Source organism: Ctenopharyngodon idella, chromosome 9 (assembly GCF_019924925.1).
Source record: "Ctenopharyngodon idella isolate HZGC_01 chromosome 9, HZGC01, whole genome shotgun sequence".
Lineage (NCBI taxonomy): Eukaryota > Metazoa > Chordata > Actinopteri > Cypriniformes > Xenocyprididae > Ctenopharyngodon > Ctenopharyngodon idella.
Genome location: NC_067228.1, coordinates 21,252,288 through 21,269,582, shown reverse-complemented (window position 1 = coordinate 21,269,582; position 17,295 = coordinate 21,252,288). Strand labels below are relative to the sequence as shown.

The 17,295-nt window shown below is 36.4% G+C and overlaps 1 protein-coding gene across 1 annotated transcript; it reads right to left on the bottom strand.

Annotated features, from left to right (window-relative positions):
- Positions 1 to 973: 973 nt before the first annotated feature.
- On the bottom strand, positions 974 to 15,678 carry ttf2 (transcription termination factor, RNA polymerase II). Its single transcript, XM_051905095.1, has 23 exons — positions 15,456 to 15,678; positions 15,146 to 15,257; positions 14,903 to 14,989; positions 14,165 to 14,234; positions 13,045 to 14,007; positions 12,778 to 12,898; positions 11,244 to 11,423; positions 10,984 to 11,141; positions 10,325 to 10,406; positions 8,176 to 8,274; positions 7,842 to 7,992; positions 7,360 to 7,465; positions 7,042 to 7,226; positions 6,256 to 6,409; positions 5,632 to 5,723; positions 5,444 to 5,523; positions 4,465 to 4,601; positions 4,214 to 4,384; positions 4,078 to 4,130; positions 3,281 to 3,434; positions 3,089 to 3,171; positions 2,768 to 2,842; positions 974 to 1,249 (listed from the first exon to the last, which is right to left on the bottom strand). Exons 1-23 carry the CDS (start codon positions 15,481 to 15,483, stop codon positions 1,105 to 1,107), a joined length of 3,486 nt encoding a protein of 1,161 aa, XP_051761055.1. The 5' UTR covers positions 15,484 to 15,678; the 3' UTR covers positions 974 to 1,104.
- Between the last annotated feature and the right edge of the window lie 1,617 nt (positions 15,679 to 17,295).

Genomic DNA, 17,295 nt, shown 5'->3' with positions numbered 1-17,295 from the left:
TGTTATCAACTTCAAATTTAGAACACAGCTTGGTTAGACATATGGCTTTGAATTTATATAAATTTAAAAGTAAGAAATATTTTGTAAAATATGTATTTCACATAAAATATAAAATGTTTAATACAGTACTTAGGTCTATATTCCAAAGCTTTCTTGAATTATAACCATTTAAGGTTCAATAGTGCATTTTCACACATATGCTCAAAAAGGGGGGTGACAATAAAGAGGTTAACAGTACAGTTCCTATTCATGGCCTATAGGAACTTGATTGACATCTCATTTGAAAGCTCAGTTTTGAAGACATGCCTGATATGTATATCATCGTCATCATCCCAGGATGCAAGTCACGTTTTGACGATGGTGTGGAGATACATGTTACTCCATTTGAGTGAATTTTTTGTTGCAGCCATCCGCAACGCAACAGTGGATTATTTAGCAAAAAAAGCTCACAGAAAAGTAAAAATTAGCTCATTTGAAAGAAGACATCCTAAGTTAAAGACTTTGTGGCTGAGAATCTGTGATCGGTATAGGAATGCAGTGCTTCCCACAGGTTTTAAATCTATTTGCGGTGGTAGCCGGGTTTAAAATCCTCCTATTACACACGGCACAAAAATGGTCTACTACGTGTGACAAACAACAAATAATGTGTGATTTTTAACAATATTTTTATTTATTAAAATTCATTTTGATTACAAAGGCTACTATTAAATTTAATTACATACTAATTTTATGCATTGTAAATTATTCAAAATTACAGCATTTAAATGGTAAAGTTCTCCTTGCTTTGTCATAGTGTCTCTCTCAGTGAATGGGACACAGATTTTACTGATACTCATAAAATCTATATATTTAATAATCTGTTGAATAAAACTTTTTGCAGGGAGCCACTATTTCTTAACAGACCAAATCTCGGATATTTTGCCTTTTATAGTACAGCTGAGGAACAATTTAAAAAGACAAGACAATTACCCAGTGATATTCCTTAAATTTATTCAATTTAAACATGCAGCATTTGAACAAAGTCTTTGCTTTCATGACAACAACAAAAGTAGATAAAATGATGTTGAGACTGTATATTATTTACTTTCTGAAATAAAATGCACATTATACACCAAAGATGACCCTGAGATCTGCCAGAGACAGTTTAGTGAATGAGGATCCAGTTCCAGACAAGACTTTCTGAGCCAGCTCCTTCTTCTTCTCCTGTAGAGAAGAGATCTTGTCTTCCACTGTACCGTCACACACAAACCTGTGGGTAGATAGAACCACATGACACTATTCACTGACAGATAATATACGGTGTAAAGTTAGTATCCGGAATTTTAAAATAACTGTAAACGCAAGACATAAATTATATTTGGATGTAGAGTCAAATATATTTATAATTTAATATTTCTTAGACAAGCCTCAGGGAGCACGCTCATGGACCACCCACAAACTATTCACTGACCGACGGTCAGAAAACTGGCCGTTCTGATCTGATTATCTGGCTTCTATGCAATCCCTGTCTGTCAGGATGCAGCAGTCTGATTGGAAATGAATGTGTGTTCACAATGTGCCAGGTAGATACGATGTGTGCTCTCAAAGAAAGTCTAATTTTACTAAACTAAGTTTGCAAAGTTAGTGAAGTCAAATATTTGAAAGATATTCAGAGTTTAATTCAATCTTAAGTTGCATAATTATTCAATTAACTGTGACATAATCAGGCTCTATTACTTTTGGATGGACATGAATTCATGAAGTCCCCCTGTGGTGAAAATCAAGTTTTTAATGTTGTTTATATGTCTATGTGGTGTTTTTAATATGCTTTCAGACAAACCATGTGCAAATTCATAAGTTTATACGTCATATCATTAACTGACTGCACAAGGGAGTCTCAAAAGAAGCCAGGTTATCCCGATATTTTTTTTTTCTGTTGATATGAAAAGAAAAAAAAAAAAAAAAAATCGGGTAGATTTAGCAATATAGCAGGTGTATTACGATGCTATGATGAACTATATGCCTTTCTCCACTGATGTTCTTAGTTGTTTAAAGCGTTTCTAAGGATATTGATTTTTTAGAAGGCAGCTGTCTGACTTTGAAATGGTGAACGGTAACATGGTTTATGTAACATTAGCAACACATTATTAGCTGTTTGATAATGTAGTCAAGCAAAAGGCTAATCATAATAATTACCGTTATGTGTCCGACGTTGTAAAAAGTGATACCATTGTGCAGCGTTTACCTCAGTAAGTTGAGCCAGTCGATCTCTGAGCTCGAGTGAGTGGAGGCGGGGCTAATTATCATATTCATAGATCCACGTATAATAAATGAGGCAAGGGTTTAGAGTTACATTCAAGCTATTTTAAGGGATGAAGTTTTTTTTTTTTTTTTTTTTTTTTTTTTTCCCCACAGGAAAAAACATTTAAATATGTCATTTTGGTAATCAAAGATGAGTTTTAAGGGATAAAATTATTGACTACAGGGGGACTTTAAAATTTACATTCATTTCTTCCATTTTCTGTACAGCCAAACACAAAGCAACACATTTGTCTAATTATTTTTTTAAATGCTGGTTAAGCATTATAAACAATTTTCTGCCCCTGACCTGTAGTTGGTTGCTGAAATATGAACTAAGTCAAAAAGTCTGGCTACATGACACTGTTGTGCAAGTTTCCATCAGCTGCTTGCTAGCTGATTTGCTTGCACTACAGAAAACTATGCTGAATGCAATATTACTGTGTAATTTCAAATGTCTTACTGAACAAAAGCAACATCAACCCCTCACCTGTGAATTGTAACATCTCGGAATTGTCCCACCCTATAGATCCGATCACAGGCCTGGTCCTCTAGTGCTGGGTTCCTGTGAATGAAGACCCAGTTCATATTATGTCCATCTAGTCTCTCCAGAGCATACCAGCTTGCAGTATGAACAGAAGCAGTTGTGTTTGTGTTTTAATGTTGATTTTATTGGTAATAGCTTAGCACCTTGTAAATGACTGACCTCCCAATATTCAAGCATTCAAACAAGCGGTTGTAGTTATTCACAATCTATTTTTAGTGTAAAAATTGACATTAAAAACTTTTGAGGACTTATGAAGCGGCTTACCAATGCATGTCTATGAGGAACAGATGATTCCCTCCAATCAGATTGATCCCCACACCTCCAGCACACAGAGACACCAGCATAACCTGCAATGAACAGAATGCTTCTTCATTTCAGTGGGCACAGCAACTGAGTACATTAGCAGTCACCAAATAAATGTTTGTCTTATTAAACCCTCTGAATGTGATCACATGCCTGTGGTCCTTTAGAGTCAGTGTTGAACTCCTCCACTAGGTCCATTCTCCGTTTGGGATTGACGGTGCCATCAATTACCGCAAACTTCAGACCCATTTTCTTCAAGTGGACAGCAACAATATGCAGCATGCTGGTCCACTGAGACACAATCACACTGCCAATCCAAAATGAACACTCATCAAGTACCAAATGCAAGTCAAAGAGTCAAAATTGTCTGACCCTCTGGATTATTAAATATTTAGTTCATTCTTTGACCTTTTCACTATTTTATAAATCATTTTTTGGCAGATAAATCATTTTTGTATGTCAGATAACCATAATTTGAATTAAAAAAAAAAAAAAAAAAAAAAGTCAATTTCATGTATAGTCTACAAAGGACGATTCATTATGCTAGCTTGCAAGCAAGTTTTTTCTCTACACAGTAGAGCAAACAGTATACCCATTCATACATTTTAAGTATCCAAATGTATATTTACTACATAAATTTCCATTACTTTAAAAAAAAAAAAAAAAGTAATTTCCATGATAATTCCCTAAATAAAAACTTCTCAAAGGAAAATGAGAAAAATAAAATTAACAAGAAAAACACAATGCATCTTTGTTTTTTTATGCAGATTTATCAAGACATGGAGACTAGTTTAAATATGACACAATGATCTGGGTCAGGGTGCTTCTGGACCCTGGATAAACACAATGATCTGGATTAATATATTAAAAATATTTATAATGGATGGTAAGAAATATTTAGCCAGTTACCTACAGCACTGCCATATAAACTGAAAGAGCAGCTGACATACCTTTTTTGATCTTTCTTTCTAATTTCTCTTAATTCTGTCAGAATGGCTGAAATCTGAAAAATTCAAATAATTTTTTTATAATAAAATATAATAGATGCTCATATAATGCAGATACATTAGACACAGTAGTGTTCACCTTAGTGCTTTCACGGGTGTCCTGGAAGAGCTCTGAGGAGAACCGGCTGCCGTTGAGGGATACGGTGTCTTTAGGGTCAGAGTCTGAGGGCTCAGACAGAGACAGAGCACACAGCTGCTCTTCTAGAGACAGAGCTACACCATCCCCCTGCAACTCCGTCTGATCTAGAGTCTGCAAAAACATATCATACGCACTGTGTAAGTATGTGAACAAGAGTATAAAGTGTGTGTGAGACAAGAAGGTAACGTCACCTTCTTGAGCAGAGACAGGTGGCAGCAGCACTGCCTGAGACGCAGCAGCAGTGACAGGATGTGGATGGTGCTGGAGGCCTGAGGCTGCTGAGAGGAAGACAGCGAGTCCTGCTGAGACATCCCAAATTCCTGTGCAACTGAGACACAAACACAATCATTACAGGGAAACTATAATAATGCCAATAAATCTACATAAAACATAGTTTATATTGTCCATCACGTTACAAATATTAAAAGAGAAGAAAAATTAGACAGTCAATACAATGGAAAAAACACTCTCCATGGCCACTTGTGTGTACAGCCACCCAGGTGTATAAGCCATTAACAATTTAGCGAGTCAATGGTTAATCCTCATTGCATTCAAACTCCCAATTTTGGAATATTTAACTGAAGCTTAAAGGGTTAGTTCACCTAAAAATGAAAAAAAAATGTCATTTATTACTCACCCTCATGCCGTTCCACACACGTAAGACCTTCGTTAATCTTCGGAACACAAATTGAGATATTTTTGTTGAAATCCGATGGCTCCGTGAGGCCTCCATAGGGAGCAATGAGATTTTCTCTCTAGATCCATTAATGTACTAAAAACATATTTAAATCAGTTCATGTGAATACAGTGGTTCAATATTAATATTATAAAGCGACGAGAATATTTTTGGTGCGCCAAAAAACCCCAAAATAACGACTTATATAGTGATGGCCGATTTCAAAATACTGCTTTAGGAATCTTCGAAGCATAATGGATTTTCCATCGGATTTCAACAAAAATATCTCAATTTGTGTTCCGAAGATTAATGAAGGTCTTACGGGTGTGGAACGGCATGAGGGTGAGTAATTAATGACAGAATTTTACATTTTTGGGTGAACTAACCCTTTAAGACTGACTCCAGTCATTAAATCATTAAATTAGAGCAACAGAATAAATACTCGCTAATACTCAGTCCTTAGCCAAGACCATGTTATGACAGAGAATGCTTGCCTTTCTCAAAAGGATTACTACTGTCTCCCTTTTTAGTGTTTCCTTCTTCATGTCTCTTAAGATAGTTTTGGAGTGTGGACCTGGGGAGGAAGAAGACAAGCCAATGTCCATATGAGACACCATGCACGCAAAACGTCAAGACGTGTACAGAATATATTTAAAGACTGGGTTTCAGTGACATGGTATACCTGGATTGCGCAAATACAACATCATATACAGCCTGTTCATCTTCAGACAGCTTCAATCTGTGAACCTCACAGGTCCGATCAGGAAGAGACACCTGAAACAGAAGCACAAACCTTCACAAACCTTTTTTTTTTTTTCATTTGTGATTATGGATCACTTAAGATATTAGAGGAATTACACTCACAAATAGAAATTTCTGGTTGATTAAATAGTCTGAGCACAACTAAAAAAAAATGTATGCTCACTATAGAAATTTCCAGGACATTTTAGGACTTTATTAATTTTCAGGTCAGGAAACCACAATTAAAAATGTCCCTGATATTTCCAGCTTTTCAAAGCCTGAGGTTTTTATTCATTTCAAACTAAGACTCTGTGTGTGTGTGTGTGTGTGTGTGTGTGTGTGTGTGTTCTTGTATACATGGTTTATGAGGACACAAATGTGTATAATGACATGGGTATTATAACGTAAACATGGTTTATGAGGACACTTCCTGTGTCCTTGTAAACCAAATGGCTTAAACATACTAAACTCTTTTTTTGAAATTCAAAAAATGCAGACAGTTTCTTGTGATGGGTAGGTTTAGGCATGTACAAGTATGTCTGTGTGTCTGTGTGTGTGTGTGTACCAGTGGTTTTCCAGTAGAGTCCAGCTGGTCTTTGGTCCTGCGAAGCAGCAGTGCTCTGGTGAGGATGTTCAGTCTCTCTCCTCCTCTCTTTGAGCCATTATCCACCTGAGCCTTCCACAGCTTATATTCGTCAAATGGAGAGCATCTCAGAAACCTGCACAGCATGTGGACAAACAACAGCAGTTAAAGTAGTCTGCCACATAATACATCTCTATGAAGGACTGAATCGGTTAATTACTGTGCTGCAGAATCTTGTCCAACAGATACTTAGCTCTTGTTATTCACTCACTCGAATGAACCAACAATATCAGATTATTTATTAAATTATTTCACTGGATAACACTTGGGATCTTTTCTCATTTCTCTCCCAAAGAGAGAATTTTACAAACTTTCTCAGTACAAAATTTTACAAACGCATGTTGATGTCAGGTGTAACTGAATGTGTAAAATGTTCATGCATATATATTGTGTCTCATTGTCCAGCAAGCTGTGCCCAAAACCATTCACTAATTCACTATTTTACTACATAGTCAATGTCAAATATGAGGAAAGAGTAAAATGTGTGTATTCAGACACAGCTGTAAACACTATTGAGAAAGGCGTGTGGCCTAACAACATATGGAGTTTAGATAAGGATTGTAAATATCAAAAGCCATGTTTTTTTCTGTTCAGGCTATACAAAAACAAAATGGATATGAATCTGATATGCTAAACATTTTTACTGCCTGTCTTAAAGTCCTGGGATATGTCTCGAAATGTAGCAAGAAAGAGTTAAACCAATCATACTTGAGCAGCGAATACATATCCAGTAGGTTGTTCTGAATGGGGGTTCCAGTGACAGCCCAGCGGGATCGGGCCCGCAGCTTACACACCGCCATGGACGTCTGGACTTTAGGGTTCTTAATGTTGTGAGCCTCATCGAGAATCACACGTGCCCAGGCAATACGTAAAAGGGGAGGCAAGTCTGAGGCCTACAACCAGAAGAAACCGATACTTAAAAGCAACTTCTGAGTGGTGCTGTGACAACAAAACTAGCAGGTCCAGGCCCTCAAACATCTCAGTCAATCAAATGAATCATTCAAATGTTATGGTCACTATTCATACCACATGATCAGAGTCCTGAGAGGGTTTCTCCGCATCCTCCTTCTGCACAGGAATCTCCTTAGAGACCAGACTGTACGTAGTGATCACCACATCATGCTCAGCAAGGCTGGTGAAGACACAGATTGGGGAGAGAGAATGAGAGATTAAGCTAGACGACAAGCAAATGTAAAGCGTGAGAAACAGAAAAAGACAAAACAGAACTTAAGACAGCTGATTGCCCTTTGAAAAGGGGCTGATATGTGAATCGTTGCAGCTTACAAGTACACACAATGACCACAAAAAATATTTGGACAATTAAAACTGTATGAATGCTATTGCATTACAAAGTATCAATGTATAAAAAAAACAATACCAACAACCTGGTGTCATTTATTTTTAGATAAATGTAGTAAAACAAGGGGGGGCAACATGTAAAATTTGCTAAATGCTTCACAGATGTGTTTGTATGATCCTTCTGTTGGTGTGTAAGTGCGTGGCCCTACATGCTTGAACTCCTTTGTCGGTTGGGGCCATGGTACAAATACACACTGAGGCGGTTACTCTTCACACGCTTGTCAATCTCTTTCTTCCAGTGATGCACCAGAGAAGCAGGACAGATGATCAACGTCCCCTGAGAAGCCACTAAGGTTGAATCTGAGGATGATAATTATGATACAATTCTGCATCTGTTAGATTATACAACAACTTTGAGAATAACAGACATGGCAGAAAGCCCTGATCAGGTAAAACACACACACACACACACACACACACACACACACACACACACACAGATTGAACATCTAAGAGTATGAGCTATTAATCAGTGATGGATACCTTTTTTAGAGATCCATTCCTCCAGTTTTTCATCCTTCTTCTTCTGAGACAGAATGAGGGAGATCATTGTGAGTGTCTTTCCCAGGCCCATGTCATCAGCTTAACAAAATAATAATAAAACAAGTTTAATGAACCCTTTTCACAGAATGCAATGACATTTCCACAGCTATTAACATTATAAATTTAGCAATGTTTTTTATATTTTCATTTTTTTTTTAAAGTGATGTACATTTGTAACACTATCATTTGTGTTATATTACATTGGTGTTAAAATACAACAAAAGCTGAGTGAGTGGCAGTACATACTTTCTCTTTTCTGACTGCTATAATTTAATATTTAATATTTTTGCCACTTTGAGAAAGTTATGGACACACTGTTATGGATTTATTCTTGTGCTATTGGAGCAAATGGAAAAACAAAAGTCATAATGTGAGAAGGGTCCATAGATTTAATTTCATGGTGAAAAATTGTCTTTATGTGGACTGTGAACTGCACTGGCTGTAGTTTAATATTAGAGTTCAAGAGTTTTCCTGCATTATGATAGATTATTGCTCAGCTCTCCAGAATACTTGTTTGTTATTGGTCAGTCGCAGCACTCCATAGTCAAATACTTCTAAAACTCAGGCAAACATTTCGCTTCATAGCTTTGGTTGCTGTGTTTTTCTTATATCAGCTGAATTTTTACGTTGTACCACTTTCTATACAAATATACAAATTTATCTCCCATATACAAATTTATCTCCCTTTGAAAACAGGAGATAATTGTGTTTTTAATTCACTCTTGTTGTGTTTGGACAAGGTAAAAAGCTGGATGGCTCACAATCTGGTTCAGTTAAACCAGGGAAATTATAGAGATTATGATTTATTTAGGTCAAGTAAGCAATCTAGCGGTTGTGTTTGACCCGGAACTGAAATTTGACAAACATATCAATGCTGTGGTTAAGAGTTGCTTCTTGCAAAATTCTCTCAACTAAGGGCCAAGAGAAGGCCATTAATGCATTTATTTTATCTCATTTGTACTACTTCAATGTTCTTTATGTAGGGGTCCAGTTAGACCTCTATTTCACACTTGTAGTTTGTAAAGAGTAATCATATCTCTCCTATTTTGGCTTGAGTGGCTGCTGGTTGAGTTCAGTATAAAATATAAGGTCCTGCTTTATGTTTTTAAAGCAGTGCATGGAATGGCTCCTGCATTTGTTTCTGAGCTCATCACTCTTCACCAAACGCCTAGATTGCTGAAATCAACAAATAAACGTATTATTTCATGGATGTATTTAAACCTTAAAGGGGATCAAGTTTTGGTGTTGTGGGTCTGAGGCTCTGAAATTGCCAGCCACATAAAATCAGAGCAGTTGCATCTATCAATAGTTTTAAAGCTTGTGTAAAAATTCTCTCTTTTTTTTTTCCTTTTAAGGAGTAGGGCTAGTGTGTATGTTTTTAAAGGGTTACTTCACCCAAAATTAAAATTCTCTCTTCATTTACTCACCCTCATGCCATCCCAGATGTATATGACTTTCTTTCTTCAATTCCCCCCGTATGACAATAGACCGGAAGCATTGATTTATAATATATTAGTAATTTTCTTACACACACCTATCATTGTGCTTCAGAGGACATTGATTCATCCACTAGGATCATACGGATTACCGTCATGATCGATGTGTGTGGTTTTTACAAGTGTCAAACAAGCAGCAGCTGTTCAATTGCATTATATAGACTCACAGAGATGGATTATTTTCCTAAAAATGTTTGTTTGTGTTTATCTGAAGAAAGAAAGTCATCAGGGATGGCATGGGGGTGAGTAAATAATGAGAGAATTTTCATTTTAGGGTGAACTATCCCTATAAGTGATACCAGAGATGGCTTATTTTATGTTTTATTGTATTTTATGTGTTTGTATGTTGATTCTACAGAATTTAGGTCTACATGTGCATTTGTAAAGTACTTTATGAATAAATTAAATTAAATTAATAAATAATGTTGCAAAACTCTGACTGCGTGATGCTAGACCCCCTGCGCATCACATTGGGATCCTTGATCTTCTCAGGGCTTGTTGTCCGGTAATGACTGACTGAATAAATACAATAACACACTAAATACATGTTAAATTGAAACATCAATCATTCTTATAAGAGTACTGAGTATTACCCAAAATTCCTCCACATGGTTTTTGTGTCTCTCTCCACAGCAGCCAGGCCAGAGCTCTCCTCTGATGAGGCAACAGCTCCACCTTGTGAAGCAAGATCATCATGACAAAGTCATGGTTAAATAATGCTGTTTTAGTAAGACGGTATAAATTATGTGAAGTGAGTTTCATTTACCATCTTACTATAACAGCATTATTTAACCATTCCAAATACTGCACAAAAAAATTTTAAATTAGCGAATGATGCTCATCTCTCTTAAAGCTGTTTTCAAAACAAGCGTCAAACACTCGCGCTATCTTTTATTTAAAATTTGGATAGTACATACCATATACTCATACTAGTAACTAAGGTAATTAACTAAGTACAAGATCATCAATATTTTGCTTTTACTTTCCTCCAAAGAGATACGCTGTACATTTTACAAGTGCATATCTGCTACAATAAATAAATAAAAATGATTTGTGCCAATGTTTAAGAGTACAGTATAATAGATGATCTCCTGAGGTCTTTAATTTCTCTTTACAGCAGTAGAGCTGTATAATTGATTTTTTGTGAATTTGACTATGATGGTATTATGGTGTGTTTAGCCACCCTTTAAACAGTTTAAGAATTAATGAATGGGATAAACAGAATAATATAGTTTTTATAGTCTGAACTGACCTTGATTCCTTTGGGATCCTGTGCTTCTGTGTCTTCTGTAGGGCAGGACTCCAGTGAATCGTGCAGATGGTCGAGGGCCTCAGTGGTGGCATTGCGGACAGCCAGCAGCCTGTTCTCAGTCATCCTGCCACCATAGAAAGCCTGGCTCTGAGGATTCACTGAAGAGAAAACCGGCCAAATCAGTACATCAATACGTTTACTGATGAAATTGGCACAAAAAACATCAATCTGTAAGAGAAGAATGAGATTAAACACTATACCTCCATACATCTGGGAGTAGCCTTGGCTGAGGTTCAGGCCCAGTGAGCTGCTAGAGGATTCTTTCTGCATGGGAGCTGGAGCTGTGGGCAGGAGGATTGTGCCTCCAGGACGACTGAATGGATTGGACAGGCTGTGTGTAGGCTTATGTTCTGCCTCTGCTCTGTCTTTATCTTGAGACTCTACATTTAAATAATTAGATTCAATTCATTTATAGTTCAATGATTTTTTCACAGTATGAAGCTATTAAGTTTATAAAGTTAAATTATTATTAATTCATAAACATTACATTTTTGGGGTGTCACACCAAATTATATTTTACAACCCGAACTAACCTTAAGTTGTTATAAAAAAACAAGAAAAACAAAAAAAAAATCTCATAATTTAAGAGACTTATTGACCTTGACACAGTCATGAGGGTTTGTGAGGGTCTTCCCTATGATATTATTTCCTGTTTTTCCCCCTTGCATGTTAGTTTAAACTAGAGCTGTCAAATGATTAATCTCGATTAATCGCATCCAAAATAAAACTTTGTGTCTGTCTGCTGTGTATATTTATAATGTATATATGAATACACACACACACGCACATTTAAGAAATATTTACATATATACACATGTATATTTATATATAATTTATATTATATATATTTTATCATATAAATATATGTTTGTTAAATATATACATGCATGTGTATTTATTTATACATAATAAATACACACAGCACACACACATATTAAGTAAACACAAACTTTTATTTTGGATCCGATTAATCGTGATTAACCATTTGACAGCGCTAGTTAAAACACATGATTTTGTGGAGGAAAAGGTTTTTAAATATTGATAAAGAGTAAATCGGTTTTAGTAAAACATATTTTTGGTCTAAGACACAATAATAAGGATTATGCTAAATCACTCAGGTTTTCAAAAAATTAATTCCTATATTGAGGCTTCTTCATTCATTATCATATTGGGACAGTATCACCCTCACATTTACACTACTGTTAAAAGTTTGGGGTCGGTAAGATTTTTTAAATGTTTTTGAAAGAGGTCTCTCATGGTCACTAAGGCAGCATTTATTTGATCAAATATACAGTAAAAGAAGTAATATTGCAAAATATTGTTACAATTTAAAATGGCTGTTTTCTATTTTAATATATTTCATGTAATGTTTTCCTGTGATGGCATCATTACTTCAGTCCTGGGTGTCACATGATCCTTCAGAAATCATTCTAATATGCTGATTTGCTGCTTAAGAAATATTTATTATTATTACCAGTGTTAAAAAACAGTTGTGCTGCTTAATATTTTTGTGGAAACCGTAATACTTTTTTTTTCCCAGGTTTCTTGGTTGAACAGAAAGATCAAAAGGATTTTATTAAAAAATCTTTTGTAACAAAACTTCTTTACTGCCACCTTTGATTGATTTAATGCATTCTTGCTGAATAAAAAAGTATTGATTTTTTTTTTCTTAAATTACTGATCCCAAATTTTTGAACGGTAGTGTCATTGACCCAAAAATAAAGTGAGTTTTACCAGACAGAGAAGCTGTAGTCAAGCTCAGAGACTCCAAAGCCTCTTCCAGCTCCTTCACCTGACTCTTCAAACGCTCTCCTTTATCTGGCAGAGCAGACACATTCACCACTGAAAGAGTGGCCTAGGAAAAGATGAAGTGAGTGTTAAGCAACATAAGTTGAACCGAATTTGTATTACATCACACCATTATTGTAACTATCACAAAATACTACTGTACTTAAGAAAAAAAGTGTACTTAAGAAAAAAAAGCAATAAAGAGTGAGTAACCTTCTTCTGCTTGAGCTGGGCTGTGAGATGGCTGTGGAGGTCTTCAGACTGAACCTGGACTTTAGAAGCAGCCTGGAAACCAGGGTAAGAGGTGAGTGTTTTCTGAACAGGTGCCGCTGGAGTAGGAGCACTCTGCTGCGTGGGAGGCTGTACTGACACCAGCTGAACATCATCATCCTCATCACTCCACTCACCGAACCGCGCTATGCCCTTCTGGTCCTTCTCCTGACTCTGGTTTGGTACGGTCTTCTGAACATTAAGTGCTGAGGGCTTTTCTGAAACTGGCACATCCTGTGATGTAGTGCATGAAGGTGATTGGCTCTTGCTCTGCAGGTTTTGAGTTTTATCTGTAACTGATTTTGAAGTAGAAGTGCTTTGCTTGTTCGAGCAGTCATCCTTTGTTTTATTCTCTACTGAAGTCTTCCTATCAGATCCAAATGAGCTCTTTGAAGAGCTGCCTGATTTTTTTGTAGGTTTCTGCTCCTGCTGCTCTTTGAGGCTGATCTCAGATTCACTCGGCCTTTGAACACTTTCTTTCACAGAGTTTGGACTCTCTGGACATGTCTCGTCCTCTGCTGTGCTTCTTGGTCTCTCATCATTAGACACTCTCTTCTTTATCTTCATCCCAGCAGGAAGTGTCTTGTTCCTCCAGGACTCTGAACCTCCAGAGTCTCTCCCCTCTCTGTCCAAGACACTTTGACCATCCGGGCCATTCTCATTATTCCCTTCCATCTCTGTTGTCTTGGAATGCCCTTCTTTCTTTTTAGCACTGTCATTATCTTCACCGTTCACATGTTTATTTTCACCATTAACCTCTCTTCTATCCTTTTCAGCATCTGGATCCCTCCTGTGTTCTGAAGATTTGTCTTGTTTTGTCTTGACTTTGAAAGGGTTTCTGACTGGAGTGAGGCTGGTGGATTGAAGATTTTTGTCTGACAAATCAGTCCGTCTCTCAGGGTCTTTCTGCAAGAAGGTTGTAAAACAACTGAATTGTGTGAAGAAATATGATAATTCATCATTTTAAAAACAAAGTCTGAAGACTGATTTACTTGTACAGTATATAAAGTAAAGTATGTGTTAAACTTTATTAAATGCTAATATATTTTTAAATAATACGTACCTCTCTCCACGGAACACACCCACACCACTTCTGTCCCTCAGTTTTTCCAAGCATACAGCGATAAAACAGCCTGATTATGAAATAAATAAAGTATTAACAGTGTGGATTCACAATCTTTTCCTATTCACTTTTCTGCCTTTCAGTGTTCTATCCACTTTTAAAAGTAAAGTTTCCAAAAGGGGGTTTTGCATGGATGCTATAGAAGAACCATGTTTGGTTTCCCAAAGAACCATTCAGTGAACTGTTGATAAAAGGAACCTTTTTTTTTTCTTAGGGTAAAAAACATTTAAAAAATCTAAAGAACCTTTTACCACTACAAAGAACCTTTTGTAGCATGGAAAGAATCTATGGATCATAAAGGATCTTTATGGAACCATAGATGCCAATAAAGAACCTTTATTTTCTTTTAGAGTGAAAATTACAGAGATTGTTTGGAGATTTAAAAAAAAAAAAAATGTGACCAAGCCAAAAGAACAAATTTCCAAGGAGATCAGTGGCTGCCTAGAAAAATTTAGAGATGGTCAGAGAAGAGTCATCTTAGATGCATTACTAACCTTAGACCAACCTATGACACTTGAATATGAATTAAGAAGAATGAGTCTCTTATATCTCTAAGCAAATGCATTCATGTAATGGAACAGAACATTTAGTATTGTTCATGGTTTCTACTGGATCTGTGCACCCCAACACTATTAATTTTCAGTCTCACAGTAGATAGATATACAGTATAACCCTTACTTGTATTTGTCCTGTTTTTCATTGTAAATTAGTGTTTGAAGTTCAACCATGGAGTCCTCATGCTGAAGGCAGTGAGATGGGGGGATCCTGTAGAACATACATGCTCAGAACAGGGCAACACACTGACTCATACATGCGAAACAAAACCACTTATTCCACTTATTTGTAAATGTGTCCATAGATATAGGGAAAATAAAATTAAGCTAACATTATTATAATACATATATAGAGGTGTGTACGCACTCTGTAGGCAGTGAAAAGTTGCAGGGCGTTGCATCACGCGCAGTGCAAACATAGAAACTTTTGCCCTTATTCGGTCCTTCCTTTACACCAGTCTTCAACAAACATGTACTGCCTGAATAACACAAGTAGAATTAGCTTTTTTTTTTCTAAATAAAAATAAATGTAAATGTACTGTCACATTAGTATGAAGTAAAGCAATAGTATTATATTGTCTGGAGCTATTTAGCATGTGAACACAAACTGCTTACAGAGTAAAACTGATCAGTGAGAATCCTTTACACTGATAGCTAAACGAGTGTACGGTACTCACCGTGTGTTTTACACAGAACTCTTTCCATCTTCTTAAGACAGGCTTATTTCATTCAGGCACCGGCTTCACTTTCACTTGAACACAAACAGCCGCCACTGTCGCGGTTTTGATGACGTAATCTGCACTTCAGCCAATAAATGCATTACTGAAACGACTGAACTAATGTACTTAAGTGTGTACATCAGTAACAAAAATATCTGTAGCTATGGTATTTTGGCAGAAGCTATGATTACCATGGTACATTTTGTACGGGCATGTTGCCCTATTGACCAAACAAATAAATGGCAAATGTTCAAATGTGATTTCTTCAGATATTCCAGCAGGTGGAGTCATGTGCACATAAATTGAAGTGACGCGTGTTTGGTGTTGTGAAAATGATTTTATAAGGGTGTTGAGCATGAGCTACTGTCACTCTGCTGCACACACACAGAGCCTACTGTATTGTATTGTACTGTACCCTGCTCACAGCTGTCACGGGAAAATCATAAATTTGATCTGCGTGAATATGCATCTGGCTACACCTTTGATGATTAAATGATTTCCATAAAAATGGCTACGAATAGGCTTATAATCCATCCATGATCCATTTACCTTATATTGAGCTATATACCTCATATTTTAACATAGTCTGGGCTCATAAACGACCCTTTCCTGTGCTTCACCAGAAATGTCTATGTTTTCTCCCGTGCACTGTTTAAGATATGAATTGAAATTAATCACCTTCAAATATGTCCTGTCATATTTTGCTTCAAACTAAATAATCTCCCAGACTGCTTCACAATTTTTCAGTTCAACTTCTAGTTTCATCACCACCCCAAAGAAATATCTTCAAATAATCTTTTCACATAGAGATTCTTCTATTACTCTTCTATACTGCTTTAGTCCTTTTTAAATTTGCTCAACCTTTTTCTCCTTCCTTCCTTCCTTCCTTCCTTCCTTCCTTCCTTCCTCTGTATGGAAAATCTTTAAAGTATTTTTTTTATTAAAGTACTTTGTAAGCCACTGTGTGATTTTTCTCATAACTTCTGAATTCCTTTCAAAATTTTCAGCTTTATTGCTAGTGTATTATATGCAACCTTAATGAATAACCTGAAGCACATTCTGATTCCACTTTCACCTCTAGCTAGCTTTAAAAGCACTATAAATATAAAATAAAAATAATTAAGATACATAAAATGGAGAGGCTTGCTTTATTTGTTTTATGTCATGACTGTGAAACTTTTTAGGCAGTTCATCTAGTTCATTAGAACATTACTGCAGTTATCTATGTGTCCTCCAAACAACATTTATAATTTCTAAGCCAGCAGTTTTTTATTATGTATAAACAATGAAGTATCTGAAGTCTCATTCTCAGGAGTGTGTAAATGCCTCAAAAGCACATGCTGACAATACAAATTAAAGCATCTGCTCGGCTTACGCTTTGTCTGAAGTTTCTCCTAACCAGGCAGGTAGCTATCATCTCTGCCTGTTCTACGAAGAAAGAATTGTTGAATTATGTGAAATGCCATCTGGAGCAGCAATATTTCTTATCGCCGTGAAAAGGACACAAGAGGACGAGTGCCATTCATCTCAGGGATGAGTGGAAATGAAGTAAAAACCCATCAGTAATGCAGTTAATAATGGCTAAAGCACTCACAGAGATATAGACAGAGTAGCATATGGCTTTTAAGTGTTATTATTTGACATGTTTTGACTTTTTCTGTGCTGTTATACCAGGAAGAATACTGGCCTACTAGCAGGAGACCGTACTCATGGGTAACACAAACACATAAACAGAGGACTCTCTCTGTGTACCAAAACTGGTGGTGATGACACAATGACGAAATTGTTGTATTTAGGC